The 20950-nt window shown below is 42.6% G+C and overlaps 3 protein-coding genes across 3 annotated transcripts in view; 1 reads left to right on the plus strand and 2 right to left on the minus strand.

The window, feature by feature from the left end:
- The window catches only part of ndufaf7 (NADH:ubiquinone oxidoreductase complex assembly factor 7), a 9757-nt gene extending 3278 nt beyond the window's left edge, over positions 1–6479 (minus strand). The window contains exons 1-7 of the mRNA XM_013910745.1: positions 6105–6479; positions 5829–5989; positions 5396–5476; positions 4022–4132; positions 3708–3921; positions 2737–2795; positions 2082–2199 (exon numbers count right to left, since the gene is read on the minus strand). Coding sequence (XP_013766199.1) covers positions 2082–2199; positions 2737–2795; positions 3708–3921; positions 4022–4132; positions 5396–5476; positions 5829–5989; positions 6105–6183 — 823 coding nt within the window. The 5' untranslated portion in view covers positions 6184–6479. The remainder of the gene's footprint in view (positions 1–2081; positions 2200–2736; positions 2796–3707; positions 3922–4021; positions 4133–5395; positions 5477–5828; positions 5990–6104) is intronic.
- Positions 6480–7651: 1172 nt separating this feature from the next.
- cebpz (CCAAT enhancer binding protein zeta) lies at positions 7652–17902 on the plus strand. Its single transcript, XM_005732719.1, has 15 exons — positions 7652–7896; positions 8554–10046; positions 10131–10365; positions 10473–10626; positions 10977–11065; positions 11160–11213; positions 11304–11406; positions 11973–12032; positions 12139–12205; positions 12296–12402; positions 13845–13905; positions 14235–14428; positions 15692–15753; positions 15863–15944; positions 16331–17902. The coding sequence occupies exons 1-15, from the start codon at positions 7711–7713 to the stop codon at positions 16492–16494; spliced, it is 3111 nt and encodes a 1036-aa protein (XP_005732776.1). The 5' UTR covers positions 7652–7710; the 3' UTR covers positions 16495–17902.
- Positions 17903–19086: 1184 nt separating this feature from the next.
- On the minus strand, positions 19087–20950 carry LOC106456207 (protein CEBPZOS-like). The gene is made up of 4 exons (XM_013910769.1): positions 20812–20950; positions 20122–20239; positions 19988–20032; positions 19087–19381 (listed from the first exon to the last, which is right to left on the minus strand). Exons 2-4 carry the CDS (start codon positions 20237–20239, stop codon positions 19299–19301), a joined length of 246 nt encoding a protein of 81 aa, XP_013766223.1. The 5' UTR covers positions 20812–20950; the 3' UTR covers positions 19087–19298.

The following is a 20950-nucleotide window of genomic DNA, read 5'->3' on the forward strand; positions in this document are numbered from 1 at the left end:
ACAAAAACATGGCTGGACTGTAAACACACACAGGTCAGGTTTCCACCTTTTAAAGGTGGACTGGACATCTTTTGGAATTATTTATTAATCAAAAACTGAAATTTCCTCAAGTTCGAGCTTCTCAAATGTGATGTTTTCTTTTCTGCTTTATTTAGCGTTCATTTTTCTTTGACTGGAACAAATGACACTTACAGACGTCTTGTTGAACTCTGAACATTTTCCCTTTTTCAAACAGTCCATAAACAAATGCAGTGTGATAAACTTGATCGGAACAAGTGAGGAGAGTTCAATTCAGCAGTTCGTCTCCTGTTTATAAAAAAGCTAAACTTAATCTCTCATTTTGTCTTCCTACATTTCCCATGATACCTCATAAACAACCCTCAGGTACAGTTATCCATCATTTAAGGCGGGAAAAGGATAATTTAAAAGGTGAATCTTCACTACAGACGCAGAAATAACACTGGCTGAAACAGAGTTTCAAAAATCGGTGAGATTACGATGGCCACGCCCTTCTTTTATAGTCAGTTAATGAGCCAGAAATAGTAAACAAACATTTTTTTTCTTCCTTTCTGTTGCCTTGCAGATCCCTCAAACCATCTTAAGGGGACTGTATCTGCGACAGACGAGCTTCATCAGTTTGTATTCATAATCATAGCTATGACACCATGAAGGCTGAACCAAGCCCCTTGCCACCCACAGGGATGTGCGCCTATTGTGAAGGCAAACCAAGACATCGTTCCCAGGTTGCAATCAAACCAGCCGGCATTCAAGCATGGGTGACCCCCCATAATGAGGAAATAAAGACTGACGAACCCGCTACACCTCCTGACCCGGACAAACAAAATGTCTGGTTACTGTAAACTCATCGAAACAACGTTAGTGTTCGTTGGATGGTCAGTCAGGTCCTGGCACAAAGATTAGTGATCTTCATATGTCACATTTTATGCAACCTCCACGTGGAGCATCACGACTACCAGGACCTTTCGCACCATTTACACCACGGGTAGGGGAACTCCAGGCCTCGAGTGCCGGTGTCCTGCAGGTTTTAGATGTGTCCCAGCTGATTCAAATGGCTAAACGACCTCCTCAACATGTCTTGAAGTTCTCCAGAGGCCTGGTAATGAACTAATCATTTGATTCAGGTGTGTTGACCCAGGGTGAGATCTAAAATCTGCAGGACACTGGTCCTTGAGGCCTGGAGTTCCCCACACCTGATTAACACAGTGAAGAAAAGAGCCTTACAACTAAAGGTCCTCGACATCTTCCTACCCGGGATAGCTGCATCCATCAAAAGTACCAATGGAACCTTCAGGAGGGTAGTTCTAGTCCTGTAGAACATTTCCAGCAGTAATACTCCCTTAAGAGAGTCACGATTACTCCTGCAGTTTACCTGCACTTTCTGAAATTTCTTCACTTCGACATTCAGACCACTGGCCAGAAATCTCATCACCTCAACAGCCAGCACATGACTTCAAACTGTTCCAAAACTACATCTACTTAAGTGTTTATATTTTCCACAGTGCAAAGGAGAAACAATTCCCCTTTAATCCAAACATCCAGACTTTTATATCCTTGGAGGTTTATCTGAACTTACAAAAGCATTTTTTTTCACCCACTTTAAAGACTGATGTCCTTCAGTCTTTTAAACGTTGTGGAAATTGACTCTTCAGACAGACTCTCTGAGGTTTGTTTTACAGCCCTCATCTGGTTTTTTATTGCCCACATTTATGCCATCTATACATCTACAGCCTGCTTGATTTGGCCTCTCCAGCTCAGCTCAGACACTTTGAACATCCTGCCAAAGGTCTGACATCATCATCATTATTACTGTCATCGTCTTCCTCGGCAGCAGAGGCAGAAGCGGGTCTTAATAAAAGGCAGGATTCATTTCTCTTTGAGGTCATCTGAACTTTTAAAATTCAAACAATGAGCCACTTTATCTGGTTTCAAGAACCAGAGAGGCCTTAATAAACTGTGATGTGGTAACCATAAAGGAGTGTAGATTTTCTTTGGAAACTGTAAAAAGCAGATGTTAATAAATGTGTGCTTTGCTTTCCTGGACACAGAAGCTCTACATTTACTGACCTGCACGAGCGACGTCGAGGCCAGGGTCGGAGCCGGCGCCACGACAAACCTCAGCGTGTCCGGCTTCTCTGGGTCGATGTCCACCAACACCTCCCTCCAGCCTTTCTCAGTCCTCTGCCCCAAACAGAGAAACGGACATGTTTAGATGGGCCTCTGTGGACAAAACAGCTGAAAGGCGTTCTTATTATGAGGGCGCTGCAGGCGTCAACAGCAAACATCAGAGGAACAGCCACTCAGAAACCTTTGCACAAGACATGAAATCTCTGTTTTTCATATGGTTTTATTTAAACTTAAAGCAGAGCATAATGACTTCGCTACAGGTTTTTCTTGTTAACACAAAGATTCACCAATTTTCACTTTGCTAAAAGTCAGATATGGAAAAATTAATCAAAGAACAGTCGCTGCTAAATTACACAAATAACCTATCACATAAACAGCCTATCTTTCACCAAATACAGCCGTTAAACGCATTTTTATGGACTTCTTGTGTTTTGATTTGGTGCCATCTGGTGGTCGGAACAATCATGACAGTGTAGTCAAATGCAATGCAAGACCACAGTATACAGAGAGGACTTTAAGGACTAATATGACAGTAAAGAAAAAGCTTTATTGCTACATAAATATTTCACACACTGTGTTTTTAAATCTCACCTGGAATTTGTGAATTGGCAGGGCGTCAAAGAACTCATGAGCGACAAAGATACTAAATCCTGGAAGAAGAGGAAAAACTCAATGAAGATAAGATAACCTTTATTAGTCCCACACGTGGGAAATTTGTTAAATAAAAACAGAGAAAGACAACCAAGACTAGCACAAAACGGTAGCCCATAATTACATAATCTAACTGCTAAAACTTTAGTTACAAAAAATTACGAGAAAGTAAAGAGGAGATAAGAAGGAAGCGCAGAATGAGCGGAGCTGCTGTAACAGGCTGCCACGCACGGGGGGCGCCGGAAGTGAAAAAACATATTTTAATAGAGATTAAAAGCGAACACATAAAGAACTCAAATGGAAACAGTAACAGTATCAGCCTGAAGCCTGATGTCCTCAGATCAATTCAGCACTGAAAATACTCACTGTCAAAACCATAAACTGTATATAAAAACAGGGAACACTTCCTCAAACCTGCATTTTTTTTATTGTCCACCAGAGGGCGACTCCTCTGGTAGCAGAATGGCTTCTTATTGTAAAGATATTTCTGAGGTAATGACCCAACTTTTCATTTGAAGCACAAGCAGAGGCTTTCCTAATGACCTTATGGACTCTGTGTTAGTAAAGTCTTACTGAATAAAACACGAGGTTTAATGTGTGATTAACAGTCTAATTTAGTGTTGATGTATGTTTGATGAGTGTGCAGTGTACCTCATTTGTCAAATCTGGCTTCAAAACATAAAATGTCGATGGCCAAAACACTCATAAAACAAAACAATGACTTTGGTAACCAGTTTCAGGTATTTGTCATTTTAACACAAACTCCTAAACTATAGATGGACTAACTGTGCTTACGTGCTTACTTTAACCAGGAAACACCCTGCTAACATCTTCAGGTTCTCTAATTTTGTGGCATGGAGTAGTTCCATATAAACCAGTACGACCACAGCCTGCTTTCTGCTCCGGTGTACCTGTCGGGACATCGTCTAACCGGCGGTACCACGACACCGGTAGCCCTGCTTCAGTTTCTCCGCGACGGTAAACCAGATCATCTTCTGCGTCTGCCTCCTGGCTGCGGTTTCCTGTCAGATTCTGAGCCTGAAGCAGACTCAGAGCCGGACTCACCTCGACCAGGTGCAGCGACACAGAGGCCCCGCCCAGCACCGACTGCAACTGACTGAACACCTGAAGAGAGAAAAAATTGCAACTTGATGACACAGATGTTTCCACTTTGGGGTGAAATCTTTAGTCTTTCATAGAAAAGCGTTAAGCCTGGCTGACGTACTCTGATGACGTCGCTCGCCAGCGATCCTTTTCCAGGTCCGAGCTCAACCAGCTGCAGCTGTTTGGGTTGACCAGCTCCCATCCACTCACTGATGATCCACACTCCGATCAGCTGGAGGAGACCAAACATGTTTGAACCAGCAGGAGAAGCACAAAGTTTTCTTATCTTACTGAATCTAAACGTGCTGCTTTCAAGGAAAGTCAAGTCATTTCCGCCATATGTAGCAGTACAGTACACAGTGAAGACCATGGTGCTACACATAACAGTAGAGACAGGACCGCATAAAGTGCAAGTGTGTGAAAATGGCAAACAAACAGTGCAACAGCACAATACAGACACAACACGGTGCAGAGAGCTTCATACCTGGATCACCAGGTCTGTGACATTAAACAGCTGAACTTTATGCAAAAGGAACTTTTTTTTTACTGCACATGAACACTGATTTCAAGCAGCATGAAAAAACACAAAAGCCCTCACTGTAATGTGTCTTACTCATCTGTCTTCTTGTCCTGATCACATCATACTTATCGTATTCCAGGGTTTAAACAAAGGAAAACTCACAAAAAAACTTCTTTAGAACCACACTGCCTGTGATTTATCTTTTCGGTAGGAGCCAATTTTTTTTTTAAAATAAAGTATGTATGTATTTTATTATACATTCATAGTCATCATATGCATTCATACTGAAAGTCTGTATTCACAAACTGTATTCACTTAGCCTCTGTGCTAAGAAAATGCATTGACCGACCATAGGTGTTTGAAGCCACAATCTCAGTTCCAAACTCTTTGAGCCTCTGAGGCATCACTTTTTCCGTGTGACTCCTGGATCGCTGGAAGATCTCGTTTTTTAAGTACGTTTTTAGTTTTGTTCATTCCTCAAAAAGCAAGAGGACAAGCAGAAGCCCACAAACTGTGACCAGCTCTGACACGATCGGAGCACCAATGAAGCAGGAATTTATCGTCATCTATCAGCATTTGACCTAGAAGCTGATCCCACGTGCTGTGAGAACAGGGCTGCGTCATTTTATACCATACTTGCAAATACCGCTATAATTTTTTTTTTTTACATGATATAAAAGCATCATATCATGATATCTATGACACAGGACCATCCTGTTATTCTCCCCAGCACGCACAACAACTGAAAACCAATTAATAATAATTTTTAATGGGCCTATTTTAATTTTTAATTCAAAATATTTTGGAACATATTTACTATTGATGAAGTATGTGTCAACCGCTAACAGTAAAATGACCGACGAAGGCCGATCAAAGACACGTTTACCTGATGTGAACAGTGTATATCAGAGGCCGGCTGAGTGGAAACATCATGTGGAATGAAACTGAAAGTTTGAGGGGTTTTTCCAGCCTCACCTCTCCAAAGATCTGGCTGATTTCTGGTGAAGTGATGAAATCTCCTTCAGGTCCCAGCATGTTGCTCCTCACATAATAACCCTGAGAGGGGGGAAAACAAACAAGGAAAAGATACTCACTAAAAACAGGAAAACCAGCTGCTGCTTTTACATGCTAACACTATCATTGGATTGGTGGTTACCACAAAGCCCCAGAGAGTTCAGACCACAGGAGTCACTGTGAGGTCTGGGTGTTCATAATTTGAGTTTAAGTTTGTTACAGACAGAGGATGACCTGAGAGACTGAACTAAGGCCCAGAAAGACAGAAATAAGGGTTATTTAAATTTGTTATAGAGGATTCAAAAGTGAACAAAAGCTTTGCTTTTGAATTCTGATTCATGACCTGCAAGTGGTACTCTGGCACACACTTAAGGTGGAGTTAATCATTCTGTACCTTCACAGGGTTGGTGAGCACCTCCCTCATGTACTCTGCCACAGGGATCGGCCCCGTGGCTTTTATTTTAGAGGTCAGGTGGCGCAGCATGGAGGATGGTTTGTTGTTTCCATCAGGTGCAGAGCTGCAGAAGAGTTTGGAAGGGGCTGCTTGCCATCGCACTGTCACACAGAAACATTCAATTCATACATTTAAAATCTCATACCGTCCCCATGTTTATCTACACTAATAAACTATTAATTGAATTAGAATTTATTATCTGGATTGACCTCTCACCTGCTGCTGCCGGCCTGACAGGGTGGATAAAACCTCTGCTGAGCAGCTGCTGTGCTTTAACACAGAGAAGAGCCCTCATTCTGCTTCACAGGAAAGAACAGAACCACCTCATTACTGGATATTACTTTAACCACATGGAGGGACTCTCTGCTCTTTGACAGCACAGCGGCTAGCCGGTTAGCTTCAACTACGAGGTTTCTGTTGTTTTTAAGGATACAAAAACATCAGAAACCTGCCGTCGGAGGCGACGTTTCATCTCCTGGTACACGAGATAAAAACGTCTGAATGCGTTTATGGATATCCGGGTGTAAGTTACCGCAGGTCAAACGCTGCACCGTCCCCGTGCAAAAGCGTTAAAGCACCACATGCTAACGCTAAGCTCGTCGCAGTAATAGAGATACCATCCGGTTAAGTGTCAAAATAAAACTTAAAGAAAATGAATCTCAACGAGTGATTAAAGATATACAGTAAATATAAATTATTGTACGAAAACCCAAAGCAGCAATAAAACAATAAAGAAATGATACAGTAATAGTATAAATCGGCCTACATCTTTCTAATGTATCTGAATTATGTTTCATGCCTATAAACTTGATACATTCTGCACGACATGAAAACCACAGCGATACATTTTTCTTCTTTCTTAATCTTCAGTCTCTGTGAATTTGTCTCTGTTTATTCCAGAGCACATTAAGCCAACACCTACCCTTCAGTGTCCCGTTAGATTTTTTAAGTCCATTGTGGAAAGTAGCTTTCCCATTAATAGTCATTGACATTTTATTTTGAAAGATCTTTCTCCATTTCCTTTGATATCGTGTTTTAAAACAGCACCTTGACGCTTCAGACGGACAACAAACGCTGTGATTGGAGGACAGACGGTTACGTAGGGGACTCGTTTTTAATATTTGATTTAATATTTTTTTAGCGTGCTCATCAACATAATTTACTTTAGTTATTTGTGTAAAACATATCATTTAGATTTATTTGTTTTTATGTAACGAATCAATCTAAAAAATAAAAAAAAAGTCAACCGTGCGTCTTGCCAGATTGGCCGGAAATGCCGCCAAAAATTCTTTGGCCAAGTATCGACATCACACCTCAGTCATATATGACTACAAAAATATAAAAATAAAAACCGATGCTGTCTGTTTTATATCTTATATCTGAGGTTTATTTCAAATAAAGGTCCGTAAACGAACTTAGAAGGGATGCTTCTCTGGGAGACCAGAACTTGCCTGAAAATTGTCACATTTTAAAGGTTTCTTCCGTAATAATGCGACTAATTGATGTTACCAGTGTAAAAGCTACATTACGTCAATTACAACCTTCCAATAGTCAACTCGGGCTGCTTATTGTTCACAAATGTGAAAAATATTGGCTAACACATAATGACCTTGTACATTTGTATAATTACATTTTAAGATTTTTATAAATTAGTCTTTATTCTAAATTCTGCTACCAGGGAGCTGGTTCTCATTTGATGTTTAGTGACAATAAATGGATTCTGAGTTGAATTCTGATAGCACCCCACTATGAGATCTGGTAACCGTGCACCGGAAACGTTTCGTTCAACATCCGGGTCAGTTTTCCTCACGCTGCAAACAGCATGGCAGCGAAAAACAAGCAACGTAAAAAGTCCAAAAAAGTGACATTTGAGGCCGAAGAAAACGAGCCGGAGGCGAAAAACAGCGGCGGAGAGGAGGATGAAGGTGAAGAGAAGAATACGAAAGAGGAGGAGAGAGAGGAAGAGGAGCTCAGTCTGGAGGAGGTTTTACGGCTCGGAGGAACTAAGGTGAATTTACCTGGTGAAACAGGGCCAACACTCACAAACAGAGTCAGGGAGCGTTTTAACTTGTGGAAGTCGGTTTGTTTTTATAGTTTTCTGAACTGACACGAAAGTTTATGTGACGTAAAAGCACAGTCCCCGGACAGTTTATTAGGTACACTTTGCTGTTACTGGGTTGGATCCACTTTTGCTTTCAGAGCTGCCTTATTTCTTCATAGATTCAACAAGACGCTCGAAACATTCCTAGGAGATTTTGGTCCTTAGTGACGTGATCGTATCAGACAGCTGCTGCTCATCCATGATGCGGATCTCCTGTTGGTGCTCTCCTGTATTGAGCTCTGATCCTTTTGGAGGCCATTTGAGTACAGTGAACTCAGTGTCATGTTCAAGTAACCAGGAAGGCTGTGGTGTTTTAACAATGCTCAGTTGGTACTAAGGGACACAAAGTGTGCCAAGTAAATATCCCCACACCATTAGACCGCTGGCTGAACAGTTGTTATACACTCAGGATGGATCCATGCTTCCATGGTATTATTTACATAAATAAATAAAAACGTATCAAATAAAGTAAACATTTAAATACAATTTATACACAAATGTTAATCAGAATTCTTTGTCGCATATTTTTAATCTTTTCTTTGTGGTTCTTCTCTACGTCTTTAGGCCGACTATATCCTCCTCGCCGGCCTCGAAGACTCCAACGAGCTCGTCGATGGCGGCATGAAAGGAGCGATAGATGATCTGGAGGAGGGCGAGCTGGAGTCATTCATCACCAAGCTGGGCATCCGGGCATACGCGACGCAGCAAACCATTCCGGACAAGCCTGAGGGTGAAGCCGCCACGGCTGCCACAGCTGCTGGCGAGAAGAAAGCTAAAAAGGTCAAAGTGGAGAAAGCAGAGGAGACGGCACCTGACACTCAGCCCAACGTCGTCGATCAGAAGAAGAAGAAGTCAAAAGAGGCGCGGGTATCGGCGGCAAAAAAGGCGAAGCAGAGCCAGACCGTGTTTGAGTTCCAGCCGCGGCAGGTGCTGCTGATCAAACCTGGTGGTAAGTGGTTCGAGCTGGATTACACAGAAGAGGGCTCGTCGGCGCCACAGGATGCTGCCCTGGTCTCGCAGTACAAGACGCTCGCTCAGCAGCTGTTCGAGGCTGAGGTGACCCTCTACAAGACCAAGAAGAGCTTGCAGAAAGGCGCCAACTCGGCCTGGATGAAGACAGTTGTCTCCTCTGGCGTGCTGGCGGACAGAATGGCAGCCATGACGGTTCTGATTCAGGACGCTCCGGTGCACATGCTGGAGCACGTGGAGAACCTAGTCACCATGGTGAAGAAGAAGGGCAGTCGGCGGATGGGTCTGATGGCAATGGACACGCTGCGAGAGCTGCTGCTGTCCAACCTGCTGCCCGGGGACAGGAAGCTCCGCACCTTTGCCCAGCACCCGTTCGACCAGCTTGAGGAGAAGGCCAGCGGCAACCGCGACGCCCGCGACCGCCGCCTCATCCTCTGGTACTTTGAGCACCAGCTGAAGCACCACGTGGCTGAGTTTGTGGTGGCGCTGGACTCGGTGGCTCACGACACAGTGCCCGCCACCAAGGCAAAGGCGTTAGCCACTGCCCATGAGCTGCTGTGCAGCCGTCCAGAACAAGAGAAGGCGCTGCTCACCCAAGTGGTAAACAAGCTTGGAGACCCCGAGTACAAGACGGCGGCAAAGGCATCGTACCTGCTGGAGACACTGCTGCACAAACACCCCAACATGAAGGGGGTGGTGTGCTGCGAGGTGGAGCGGCTCCTGTTCCGACCCAACATCAGCCCGAAGGCACAGTACTACGCCGTGTGCTTCCTCAGCCAGGTGATCCTGAGCCACGACGAGGACGGGCTCGCCGCCAAGCTCATCACCATCTACTTCTCCTTCTTCCGTGCCTGCGTCAAAAAGAAGGACATTGAGTCGAAGATGCTGAGTGCGCTGTTGGCGGGCGTGAACAGGGCGTATCCCTACACCAGCACCGGGGACGACAAAGTGAGAGAGCAGATGGACACACTCTTCAAAGTGGTTCATCTGGTGAAGTTCAACACAGCCGTGCAGGCACTCATGCTGCTGTTCCAGGTGATGGACTCCCAGCAGAGCATCTCGGACCGGTACTATGTGGCTCTGTACAGGTAAGGAAAACCTTGCCTGGCAGCTTGTTTGTGGGCTCTAAACAGACAACATTCAGGTGTTTACTTTCTCCACCTGTGTTGCAGGAAGCTGCTGGACCCCGGGCTGTCGTCGTCCTCCCGCCCGAACATGTTCCTGAACCTGCTGTACAAATCCATGAAGGCTGACGTGGCGCTGAGGCGGGTCAAAGCCTTTGTCAAACGGCTGCTGCAGATCAGCGCCGAGCAGAGCGCCAGCTTCGCCTGTGGGGCGCTCTTCTTGGTGTCGGAGGTCATGAGAGCCAAACCGGGCCTGAAGATACTGCTGCAGGAGGCGGAGGGGGTAAGAAATCTCAGAGGGTGTAAAACTGATGCTTTAGATTTTCCTTTTGGACAAAAATGCTCTCAAAGATGAACTGCTTTAAACTTTTGAATTATGGCTTCATTCAGAATGAGGAAGAGGAGGCGTTCAAAGACCTCGCTGCAGATGATGATGATGAAGAGGAGCGATTCGTGGATGCTGACAAACTAGAGGAACAAACAAACACAGAGGCAGAGGAGGTCAAACCTGCAGCATCATGGGTACATCACCAGAACCTGGAAGGTCTGTGAAACGCAAAGATTAGTGCTGACGTTCTCTGTTTGAAAACTGTTGTTGAAGGATGGGTTTAATCTAACATAACCGCCAGTGCCCCTGGTACTTTCCACCATTTCCACCCACTGTCTTCCTGGGAGGCTATTGTTTAATAGCTAGTTGTTTTGTTTTAGCTTCATGAAACTAATTGCAGATTTTTTTTTATTTGCCTGAATCAGGAAAAACTTTTTGATCATGTTGTAATCTCTATTCCAGCTAATTTTGTGTGTTTGTTGCACCTGGCTGATTAAAATAAAGCAGGACAGTAAATAAGAAGACGAGCTTCATCATGTTTGTTTCTCCGTCCTGTTTTCTTTCAGGAATGAAGAGTGTTCAGAGCTACGACCCGCTGCACAGAAACCCGTTATTCTGCGGTGCAGATCGCTCGACTTTATGGGAGTTGCAGAAGGTAAAAAAATCTGTCCTAATAAACACAAAGTTCGTAACCAGAGCTTGTGTTCACAAGCTGCTGTGTATAACCTAATGTCTGATGTTCTCTGCAGCTCGCTCTGCACTTCCATCCGTCAGTGTCGCTGTTTGCAAAAACCATTCTGCAGGTAAAAGCCCCGCCCCTTTCCACATGCTCAGGAGCTCTGTAGTCGTCATGATTCTTGCTGTTAATGTTTGATATGATTTTATTTCCACAGGGAGACTTCATCCAGTACTCTGGGGACCCTCTGCAGGACTTCACCCTCATCCGCTTCCTCGATCGATTTGTCTTCAGAAACCCCAAACAGCTCAAAGCAGAACGTAAGACAAACAAGCACCGAATTCTATTGGATGCATTTTGTAAAATGGATCAAAAATGATGCAACATAAACACAGATGGATACAAAATGATCACATGTAGATGGGAAAATGACGAAAACTGGTGTCAAATGTTCACATTTGTGAAATAGTTCAATAAATAGTTCAAATAATTCAAAAAAGAAAGGATGATTAAAACAAACGGACTTAAAAGAGGAACAAAAACAATGAAAAGGGGATGAAATAAAATACAAAAAACGCACAAAGCTGCAAAACAGCAGCAACCTGCAGAGAAACAAGAGACAGTGGACAGTAAAGACAATCTAAATAAGTCTTTACAAGCTGAAAACGACAGAAAAATAAAAAAATTCAGACTCAGAAAGATGGAAAACGATAAACATCCTGAAGAGGCGTTATTATTAGTCTGTGGTTTCATTGCTGTCTCGGCTCAAAACAGATTTAACCACGCTGACTTCACACATTGTGACAGTTTATTGACGGTCTTAATGAACTAATATTAATAATTTTAATTGTAAACTTTCGTTTTTTAAATATTTTTTATTCTTTAGAAAACACTGACGCCGCTGTGATGAAGCCCAAACACAGATTACCTGTCAGCTTGCTACCAGGTAACTTTAAACAAATTTCACACTTTCTATGTTTGTTTGTTTTTCCTTCACCTGCTCTGTGATGTCAGATGAAGTGTGGATCCTTTAAATTATTTGTGTGTGTCAGTGAACAGCGCAGAGTTTCTGTCCAAAGAAGAAAGTCAGGTTCCTGTTGATGAGATCTTCTTCCATCGGTGCGTCCCAGCAAAGTCACCTGACATATTTCCACTGTTTTTTGATTGTATTCTGTTTAATGAGTTTTGTTTCTTTGTTTCATTCGTCAGCTTCTTCAAGAAACGACAGCAGGAGAAGCAGCAACGCCGGCCACGAGGCGACGATGACGACGAGAGCCTGGAGGATGTGGACGATGATGAGTTTGAGAAACTTCTTGGTAAATAAACCATCCATCCATCCATCGTCATCCGCTTTGTCCGGGGTCGGGTCGCGGGGGCAGCAGCCTAAGCAAAGAGGCCCAGACCTCCCTCTCCCCAGCCACCTCCTCCAGCTTGTCCGGGGGAATACCAAGGCGTTCCCAGGCCAGCCGAGAGATATAATCTCTCCAGCGTGTCCTGGGTCTGCCCCGGGGCCTCCTCCCGGTGGGACATGCCTAGAACACCTCACCCAGGAGGCGCCCAGGGGGCATCCTTGTCAGATGCCCGAACCACCTCAGCTGGCTCCTTTCGATGTGGAGCAGCAGCTGCTCTACTCTGAGCCCCTCCCGGATGGCCGAACTTCTCACCCTATCTCTAAGGGAGAGGCCAGCCACCCTTCGGAGGAAGCTCATTTCTGCCGCTTGTATCCGCGATCTCGTTCTTTCAGTCACTACCCACAGCTCGTGGCCATAGGTGAGGGTAGGGACGTAGATCGACCGGTAAATTGAGAGCTTCGCTTTTACACTCAGCTCCCTCTTCACCACGACGGACCGGTGCAGCGTCCGCATTACTGCAGCTCCAATCCGTCTGTCGATCTCCGGCTCCCTTCTCCCATCACTCGCGAACAAGACCCCGAGATACTTGAACTCCTCCACTTGGGGCAGGAACTCATCCCCGACCCGGAGTGGGCACTCCACCCTTTTCCGGCTGAGAACCATGGCCTCTGATTTGGAGGTGCTGATCCTCATTCCCGCTGCTTCACACTCGGCTGCGAACCGTTCCAGTGCGAGCTGGAGGCCTTCACCCGATGAAGCCAACAGAACCACATCATCTGCAAAAATCAGAGATGAGATGGTAAATAAACCATCGTCTCTAATTTAATGCTCAGTATCTCCTCATGAAAACATCACAGATCCTTGGTTAATGGCTTCAGTCGAGACACTTGTACAGTTAAATTTATAAACAGGGATTACATAAAACACTGACATTTCGACGTAAACAGAACTGCATTTAAAATCTTTTATATTTCAAATAAAAGGTAAAAATTTAAATCGCAGGCTGATCCAGTCTGAGTGTAGTTTGGCTCACTGTGAGTTTGGCCCACACGTGCCTGATAACACCTGGGCGTGATCCTGATGATGGGAGGATCTTCCTGATGAGGAATCGGTGAACTCCTGGCCAGTCTGAGGTGCTGTTTGCTGCTGCCCTTCAACAGTTAAACATTTGGCACGTGTGCTCAGTGTCAACCTGCTCTCATCCGTGAAGAGACCAGGCCGTTAGTGGTCGACCTGCCGGTTCTGGTGTTCGCGGGGGAATGCTCGGCTCTGGGCTGTGACAGGGTTCCCGCTAAAGGACAAGCAGCCCACCGGAGGCTGGCTGTGCTCCTCCTGTTCTTCCTCCTTTGCTTGTAGTATAACTTAAAGTTCTCTGGCTGAGTAACTGTTTGTTTGTTTTTTGGCAGACACCTTTGAAGGCGATTCGTACTTTACCGACCTCGGCAGTGATAATCTGGACTTTGCAGGGTGAGTTTTCAGGTTTACTCTTGGGTTTTATTTCCATTCATTTATTGATTTACTTTGTCATTCTTAAATTTATTTTCCTTCTGTTTACAGTATTATTGTTTTATTTATTTCTGTATTACTGTTGCTACACATGGGAAAGCAAATACAGGAAATACTAGGAAGAGCATTATGTTGGTATTTATTTAGTCTTAAAAACAGAATAATCTGATTGGCTGTGAGAGTCGAACACGATTTTGGTTTTGTTTGAAAAAAACAAATAAAGACTTTAAAGACTTTTACACACTGACTGAACCATCCTCTTCCTCACAACTTTTTTGTTTTTCTGTCAGTAATGTAAAGAGTAAAAAAGATAAGAAATCAGGAGACGACTCGGAGTCGGACGTGGACAACTCGGACATGGACGACCTGGACGATGAGGAGGTGTCTCTGGGCAGCATGGACGAGGAAGACTTCGGAGACGAACTGGAGGAAGAAGGAGGGATGTTCATGGACCCTGATGGAGACGAAGAGGGTGATGATGATGGTGAAGGTAAAAAAATATGACAAAGTACAAAAACTTATTTTAATCCAGCTTTGTTTTGAGTGCCAGTTCAATATTCTCTGTTTTTAAATTAATACACCAATACCTTTATTTTTTTCTGCCTGTATAAATGTCTTTTTTGTCATTATTTGACTTGAGATTATATTGATGTTCATATATTCAAGTCCACGCTGTTATGAGTTAAAGGACAGAATCGACCTGAGCTCTTACAGACACCTGATCCTTCTCCTCTTCTTTCAGTTCCTGAGCTGGAGGATGAAGGTGCTGCATTTGAAGGTCAGTACCTTTTAGAAATCCTAACCACTGTTTTTTACATACTGAAGAGGGAACACAGTGCATCATGGGATATCTGAGCCAATAATCTGTAAACCTATTTTAGACAAGCACCCCATAATTCAAAGAAAACCACTAAACATTTACATTTAAGGTTCTGGAACCAGTGAAGTTTAATCATTATAAAGATACAGATTAATAAATTCAGTCAACTCATCTGTTAAAGCAGCACCTAATTAAAATATAATATCTTACAGTTAACTTAAAAACATTTAATAAATGAATGCAAAATTTGGGGTTCTATGCTAAATTATGAAAGATGGCTGGAATTTATCCTTCTGCTAATGTGGAATTATTCTGCTTATTTTCAGCTCCTTATTTTCATTCTTGGACTCTTGTAGAGCAGCTTTGCATGATTCACATTTCAGAATAATCCTTCCCTATCTTATACTGAGTCCATACTCTGTCTGAAATGAGCAGTTATAGCTCCTCCTCATTGGCTGCCCCTCACAGAAGACTTGTCGGTGGGGCGTTTATTCCTGTGATGGCCATATTCAGAATATTTGCTCTTTGTGACATCATAAAGATCCAAGAGGAGGAAAATGTTTAGAGCAGTCTGAAGCTGAAAGGATTAGCTGTGCACGTGGGCCGTGTTGAATATGAACGTCCATCAGAAGATATGAGAGAAAATAATTCTTTTCAAATGTAATATTGAAACTGGGAAAAACCTTTTCCACTGTATAGATTCAGAAGACGATGAGATGGAAGCTCCAGACATCACCCCACAGACCAAGAAGGGAAAGAGAAAATCCTCCGAGGACCTCGACTTCTCCGGATCTTTAGGTTAATGCTGGATCTGTAGCTCAAAGAATTATTAACATAATTTAATGTGTCAGTTTGTTTTGGCTGCGTATAGAAAACTCAGTCAGCGACTCCGGAGGTTATTTTATTGATCACTGTTCAATGTTTCAGGTTCCAAACAGAAGAAGAAGAAGGAAAAGAAAGATGCAGCCATGTTTGCTTCTGCTGAAGAGGTCAGTTTGACTTCAGAGAATTCATGGAAACAAGCACAACAGGATTATGGAATCATAAATATTTCAAAGGTCTTATAACATCATTATTGTTATTCTTTTTTTTTGTCAGTTTGGCTGCCTGCTGGACGAGAATGCCGGCTCCAAGTTTGACAACATCGGGCTGAACGCCATGGCCAATAGAGACAAAGCAGGTGAGAACAGCTCATACTACTGCAGGAATGGTTATGGTTATGGTTTCTATTATAATTACAGCACCTGAAATGTTCTGTATAACAAATGTTCATTAGTAAGTTAGTTTTATTCCTTATATTGACCCAACAGCCATCTCTGTTATTACAGTGATGTCATTTAATGGTCCTTGAAACTAAGAATGATTACATTCAGACTGACATGTGAGAGCTGAAGGATGCTGAGGCTATTTCAGGTTATAACAGGGTTAAAAACAAACAGACGAGATGAAGGCCGGTGTCTCACGCTTCATAACTTCTCCACACAGTGAAAGTGCTGTCAGTCCCACTCAGCTGCGCTGCACAGATAAACCAAATGTGTTTTCTTTTCTAACACTTCCTGTGTGCAGGTCTGAAGCAGCTGAAGTGGGAAGCTCAGCGCGACGACTGGATCCACGGCCGTGACGCCAAGACGCTGCGCAGGAAGAAGACCACGTTCAACAAGAAGAAGATGGGGTTCGGCCAAGCCAGGACGGGAAGCGGGACGTTTGGGAGCAAGAAGAAGAGGAAGTAGATGACGAGGATGCTGAAGATGTTGGCCTAAAGCTGAGGGACACCTTCGGTGACCACGCCTTCCTCGTCTGTCTCCCGGACGCTGTAGATTCCCGGACACTCAGCGGTCTCATCGTAAACCGGGAGGACGCGGACATAAAACGGTGTTTACAGATTCAATCTGGGGGCTGGCGAAGAGGAGCCACATTTAGCTTGTTTTATTTTTTTGTAAAATCAAAGACTTTGTTGTGCTGAACATTTTGCTGCAAATCTCATCTGGATCATTCCATCTCAGTCCATCATGTTTAAAATAAACTTTGGTTTTAAAATGCATAAATGAATACTTCACGGGATGAAAGCAGGGCTGTTTCATGATGTTTTTGAGGGAACATTTGTGTTTTAAGGTAAATATCTGGTCCTGTGCCTCTATGAAAATGGACTCTGAACGAATGAACGATGCTTGAAGTTGCTGAAATATTTAGATGTCTACAGCTTGTAGAAACATTTTGCTTCTCACACAATGTTGTTTACACAGAATTGTCTTAAAACAGTCTAAAAGTGAATCGTTACACTCGTTAAAGCTTAAATGTTGGGGGAAAAGTTCACTGTGATATTTCCAGGTATGACGCAATATACAAAGTCCAAGTAAATTTATTAGATCCAAAATTTGTTACGCTGTTCTCTCACATATAACTCATAATTATGTAGAGAAGGGAAATATTGCTTTGTTTTTAGTTCCAGCCTCATGGCCCAAATTTCTCTGGCCAATGAGAGGGTGTGTGCCGCTGTGCCGTTTTCTTGGTTTGTTTTTCACCTTCGGACTGTTTTCAAGAATATCCCGTGTCTTGTATGTGAGAAGCTCTAAATAAAATCTACTGTGGTTTCTACAAGTCTCCAAATCCGCTGTCAAACACCTGTTTTACGTTAACTGGAGCTGCACTGCTGACGCTCCACATTCATATTTACTCTAACACATTTGAAGCTCTGGGAGTTTTCTAGATATTGGAATTTTAAAGTGCTCCCTCAAAAAAAGGATTTCAGAGTGATATGTAAAAACATCCCGACCTTCATCCTCAGCTGTGAGAGGCTGAAGTTTATGAGTGCGATAATTCAAGCACAACCTCAAGAACTTCAAATTGAGACCGCAGGTGTGTCTACCAGGAGGCTGGTTATTTTTGAGAAATCTCATGATTCGTTCCTTTTAAGAAGTCAGCATTTTCTTTCAGGCAAATCTGAGCTGACATGGGATGAGCCTGTTTGACACATAAGCAGCAGATTTCCTTGTATCTAACAAATCAATTCACATACAACCTGTGTGTGTGTGTTTGTGTGAGACAAACATTTAAGTGTTTCATGATCCTGTTCAGTGTGTTTACAGGTTCAATGATTGTTTCTGTCGTTCGGATCAAGTTGAACATACTGATCATAATGTGCCATTTGTAGAACGGTCTGCACCGTTTCAAGGTTTTGCTGTTTTACATTTACAAATTAAAATTGGTTCAGGTTTTTTGTTGGTGTGGTATTAACCATTAAAGTATCAACTGGGATAGGCTCCGGCTCCTGCCCACAACCTGAATAAGCAAAAGAAGATGGATGAATGGATAAAATGATCAAATATAGCAGTTAACATTAAACCATTTTAAATGTAATTTAATATCAAGCAATACTATCTTTCTGACTTTCTCTGTCGCTGTTTCACAAATTCCTAACTTTTAATAGACCAAATGATTAATCTAGAAAGTATTTTGTACCTGAACTGATGGGAGATTATTAGGTACACTTGCTCAATAAATGTGGTCATTTTAAATTAGTTTACAAATTGCTGTAAATTAGTTTACAGCAGTAATGATATAATTAATGTTATCAACAGACAAAAAGAAAAACTAACTGATTTTGTACAACAGCTATAACACCTCTTGTGGCTGTTGTTAGTTTACAGCTATTATATCAAACTAAAGTAATAGGAAGTGCAAGAATGTAATGCTAAAGGTCAGCAAAGAAAAAGCGGGAGTAACAGGGACATCAAGAAAGTTCATGAATACACACACACACACACCTCTACATATATATGTATATCCATTGATCAATAGCATAGTGGTAACACCACTCGCCTTTGGAAGTTCAGGTGAGTGGTTTGACTCCCGACCAGGGTGTCTACAAATGCTCTCGCAAGAGGGAACCAGGATGTCAGGTCAGGGGGAAGGGGGTGGCTATAGCTCAGGTGGTAGAGCAGGTCATCTACTGGAAGGTTGGTGGTTCGATCCCAGGCTGCATGCCAAATATCCTTAGGCAAGATACTAACCCCATGTTGCTCTCCGATGCATCCATCGGAGTGTGAATGTGTATGAATGTTAGACAGTAAGCACTTAACAGTTAGAAAAAGTGGTTGTGTGATTGGGTGAATGAATTAGTTGTATAAAGCGCTTTGACTGCTCATATAGAGTAGAAAAGCGCTACATAAGAACCAGTCCATTTACCATATCATCACCCCCACTTGAGATTGTACTTGGGTACCAAGTGTGAGACAAAACCCCCCAAAAAGAGGTTTTTGGGTTTGGCTGCTTCATACAGCAGCAAATATACACAAAGTATATGTGTTTAAAAATAACAAAGGCAGGATTTCCTTGACTGGGCTGGATACCAGCCACATTTAATAACTTCTCCACAGAGAAAAGACAATTCCTGTATAAATGAATGAGATCGGATGAGTCTTTACAGGAAGTGATGTCTTTTTTCCTAATGTGCAGTGCTGAAGCAGCCGGGAGGCTCCAGACTCAGATGCCAAGGCGCTGCACGTGATAATGACGATGACGTCGATGGACACCTTCAATCCTGTTTGGCTGACCAGGCCTCCTGGTCTCTCTCTCGGATGCCGTAGATCCCCGCCCACTCGTTGGACTTGTAGTAAACTGGGAGGAAGCGGACGTCACAAAATTAATTTTGTTGTGTTGGAAATTTGTGGGTTGAGAGACTGGCAGCAGAGCTGTGCAGCTGATTAACTTACAGAAATTATGATATGATGTTCACATAAAGCAGAAGGAAGGTTTATAAACATGTTGTTTATTTTATGGCTAAAAAAAATCAGGTTGTTCTGCAGTAAATGTGTACCTAATATACTTTTACACATTACTTGATTTAATGTATATTGTCTTTATTTGGTGCTATGTTGGTATCTTCAGATGAACTTCAAAAAAACTTTGTTGTTCTGCTGAAATTGCACTAATCATTTTTATTTTCATATGAATTGATTTATTTCACCAATTTGGGTTTTAATTGATTTAAATATGACCTCATTTTCATCTGTTGTATGTACATTTCAACGTTATCTGTGCTCTGACATTTTTATTTTCATACGTTGTGCAGGTGTGTTTCTGATTTTCTAATTTAGTAATGATTTTAAATCTGGACCACACTATATAAACAGTAATTATTATTATGAAAGAAGCCAGTGTCCATGTTAGAGTTGAAAAACACCTTCTGCTAAGCCCCAGTTTGAACCTGGAGATTCTTCTTACCTTCTAGGATGGATGGGAACCTCCTGTTCATAGTGTTCCTGAAATCTGCAGGTGGTACAGGATATAAAACATTAAATTTAGGATGATATAAAGCCAGACCTATTTCAGATCCATTTAACATCATAATTTCATACCTCGACTGGTGTCCATTGTGTGAAACAGACCGTAAGCCCCGAGGACGCCCAGCAGCTCCAGAGCAATCACGCCCTTCATGAGCTTCTTAGCCAGCGGCTCCAGAGGTTTCGGAGACATCTGAGGGGAGACCAACAAATACAAACAACTTTATTTACAAAGACAGGGATAGACAGCGTGTTCTCTTCTTTCATTTTGCCTCCATTATGAAGGTCACATTAATTCATTACACTGCATCTAACTTTCCTGATAGAATATTTTTATTTCACTGCTACACAGAGGTACTCAGCTCTGCACCTCTAGTACAGATAACAGACAGCAGACCTCGCTCTTCAGTGAAAGTTAAAATAATGTCTGCACATATTTTAGATTAGAATGAGAATACCTTATTTTATTGTGATTATATGTAATTTTGTACATTTAAAACCTATAACAAAAACAACAGATCGTCAATATTTTATATTAAATTCAGACAGAAGAAAAAGGCTGTAACTTTATTTTGAAAATAGTTTGCTACTCTTCCAAAATAAAAATCCGAGTTGGATTTTCAACCTTAACGCGTTTGTTTAATGACAGCATGACACAACAAGCCGGGCACTCAGGAAACATCAATATATTAGCAAACGGTCGCTTATTTCTTCGTTTTGAACTGAAGGCGTTTTATTTAACGCCTTTGTTACGTCTGAACTTACCTTATATTAGATTTGTGGTACTGGAGATAAATGAATAACTGCTTTAAATCTAAACCAGAGCACTATAAATTATATCAGTAGAGTAAACTGCTTGCAAAAACAAATCTTCTGCCCTTGTAACAACCACAGCAAACTACTA

This window comes from Pundamilia nyererei, unplaced genomic scaffold (assembly GCF_000239375.1).
Source record: "Pundamilia nyererei isolate P.nyererei 1_Seehausen unplaced genomic scaffold, PunNye1.0 scaffold00048, whole genome shotgun sequence".
NCBI lineage: Eukaryota > Metazoa > Chordata > Actinopteri > Cichliformes > Cichlidae > Pundamilia > Pundamilia nyererei.

Coding starts and splice junctions, on each gene's coding strand:
- LOC106456207 (XM_013910769.1), bottom strand. CDS start 20,239: ATGTCTCCGAAACCTCTGGAGCCGCTGGCTAAGAAGCTCATGAAGGGC. Junction 20,033..20,121: donor CACAATGGACACCAGTCGAG/GTATGAAATTAT, acceptor TACCACCTGCAG/ATTTCAGGAACACTATGAAC. Junction 19,382..19,987: donor GTTCCCATCCATCCTAGAAG/GTAAGAAGAATC, acceptor GCTTCCTCCCAG/TTTACTACAAGTCCAACGAG.
- cebpz (XM_005732719.1), top strand. CDS start 7,711: ATGGCAGCGAAAAACAAGCAACGTAAAAAGTCCAAAAAAGTGACATTT. Junction 10,627..10,976: donor ACATCACCAGAACCTGGAAG/GTCTGTGAAACG, acceptor GTTTTCTTTCAG/GAATGAAGAGTGTTCAGAGC. Junction 11,407..11,972: donor CAAACAGCTCAAAGCAGAAC/GTAAGACAAACA, acceptor TTTATTCTTTAG/AAAACACTGACGCCGCTGTG.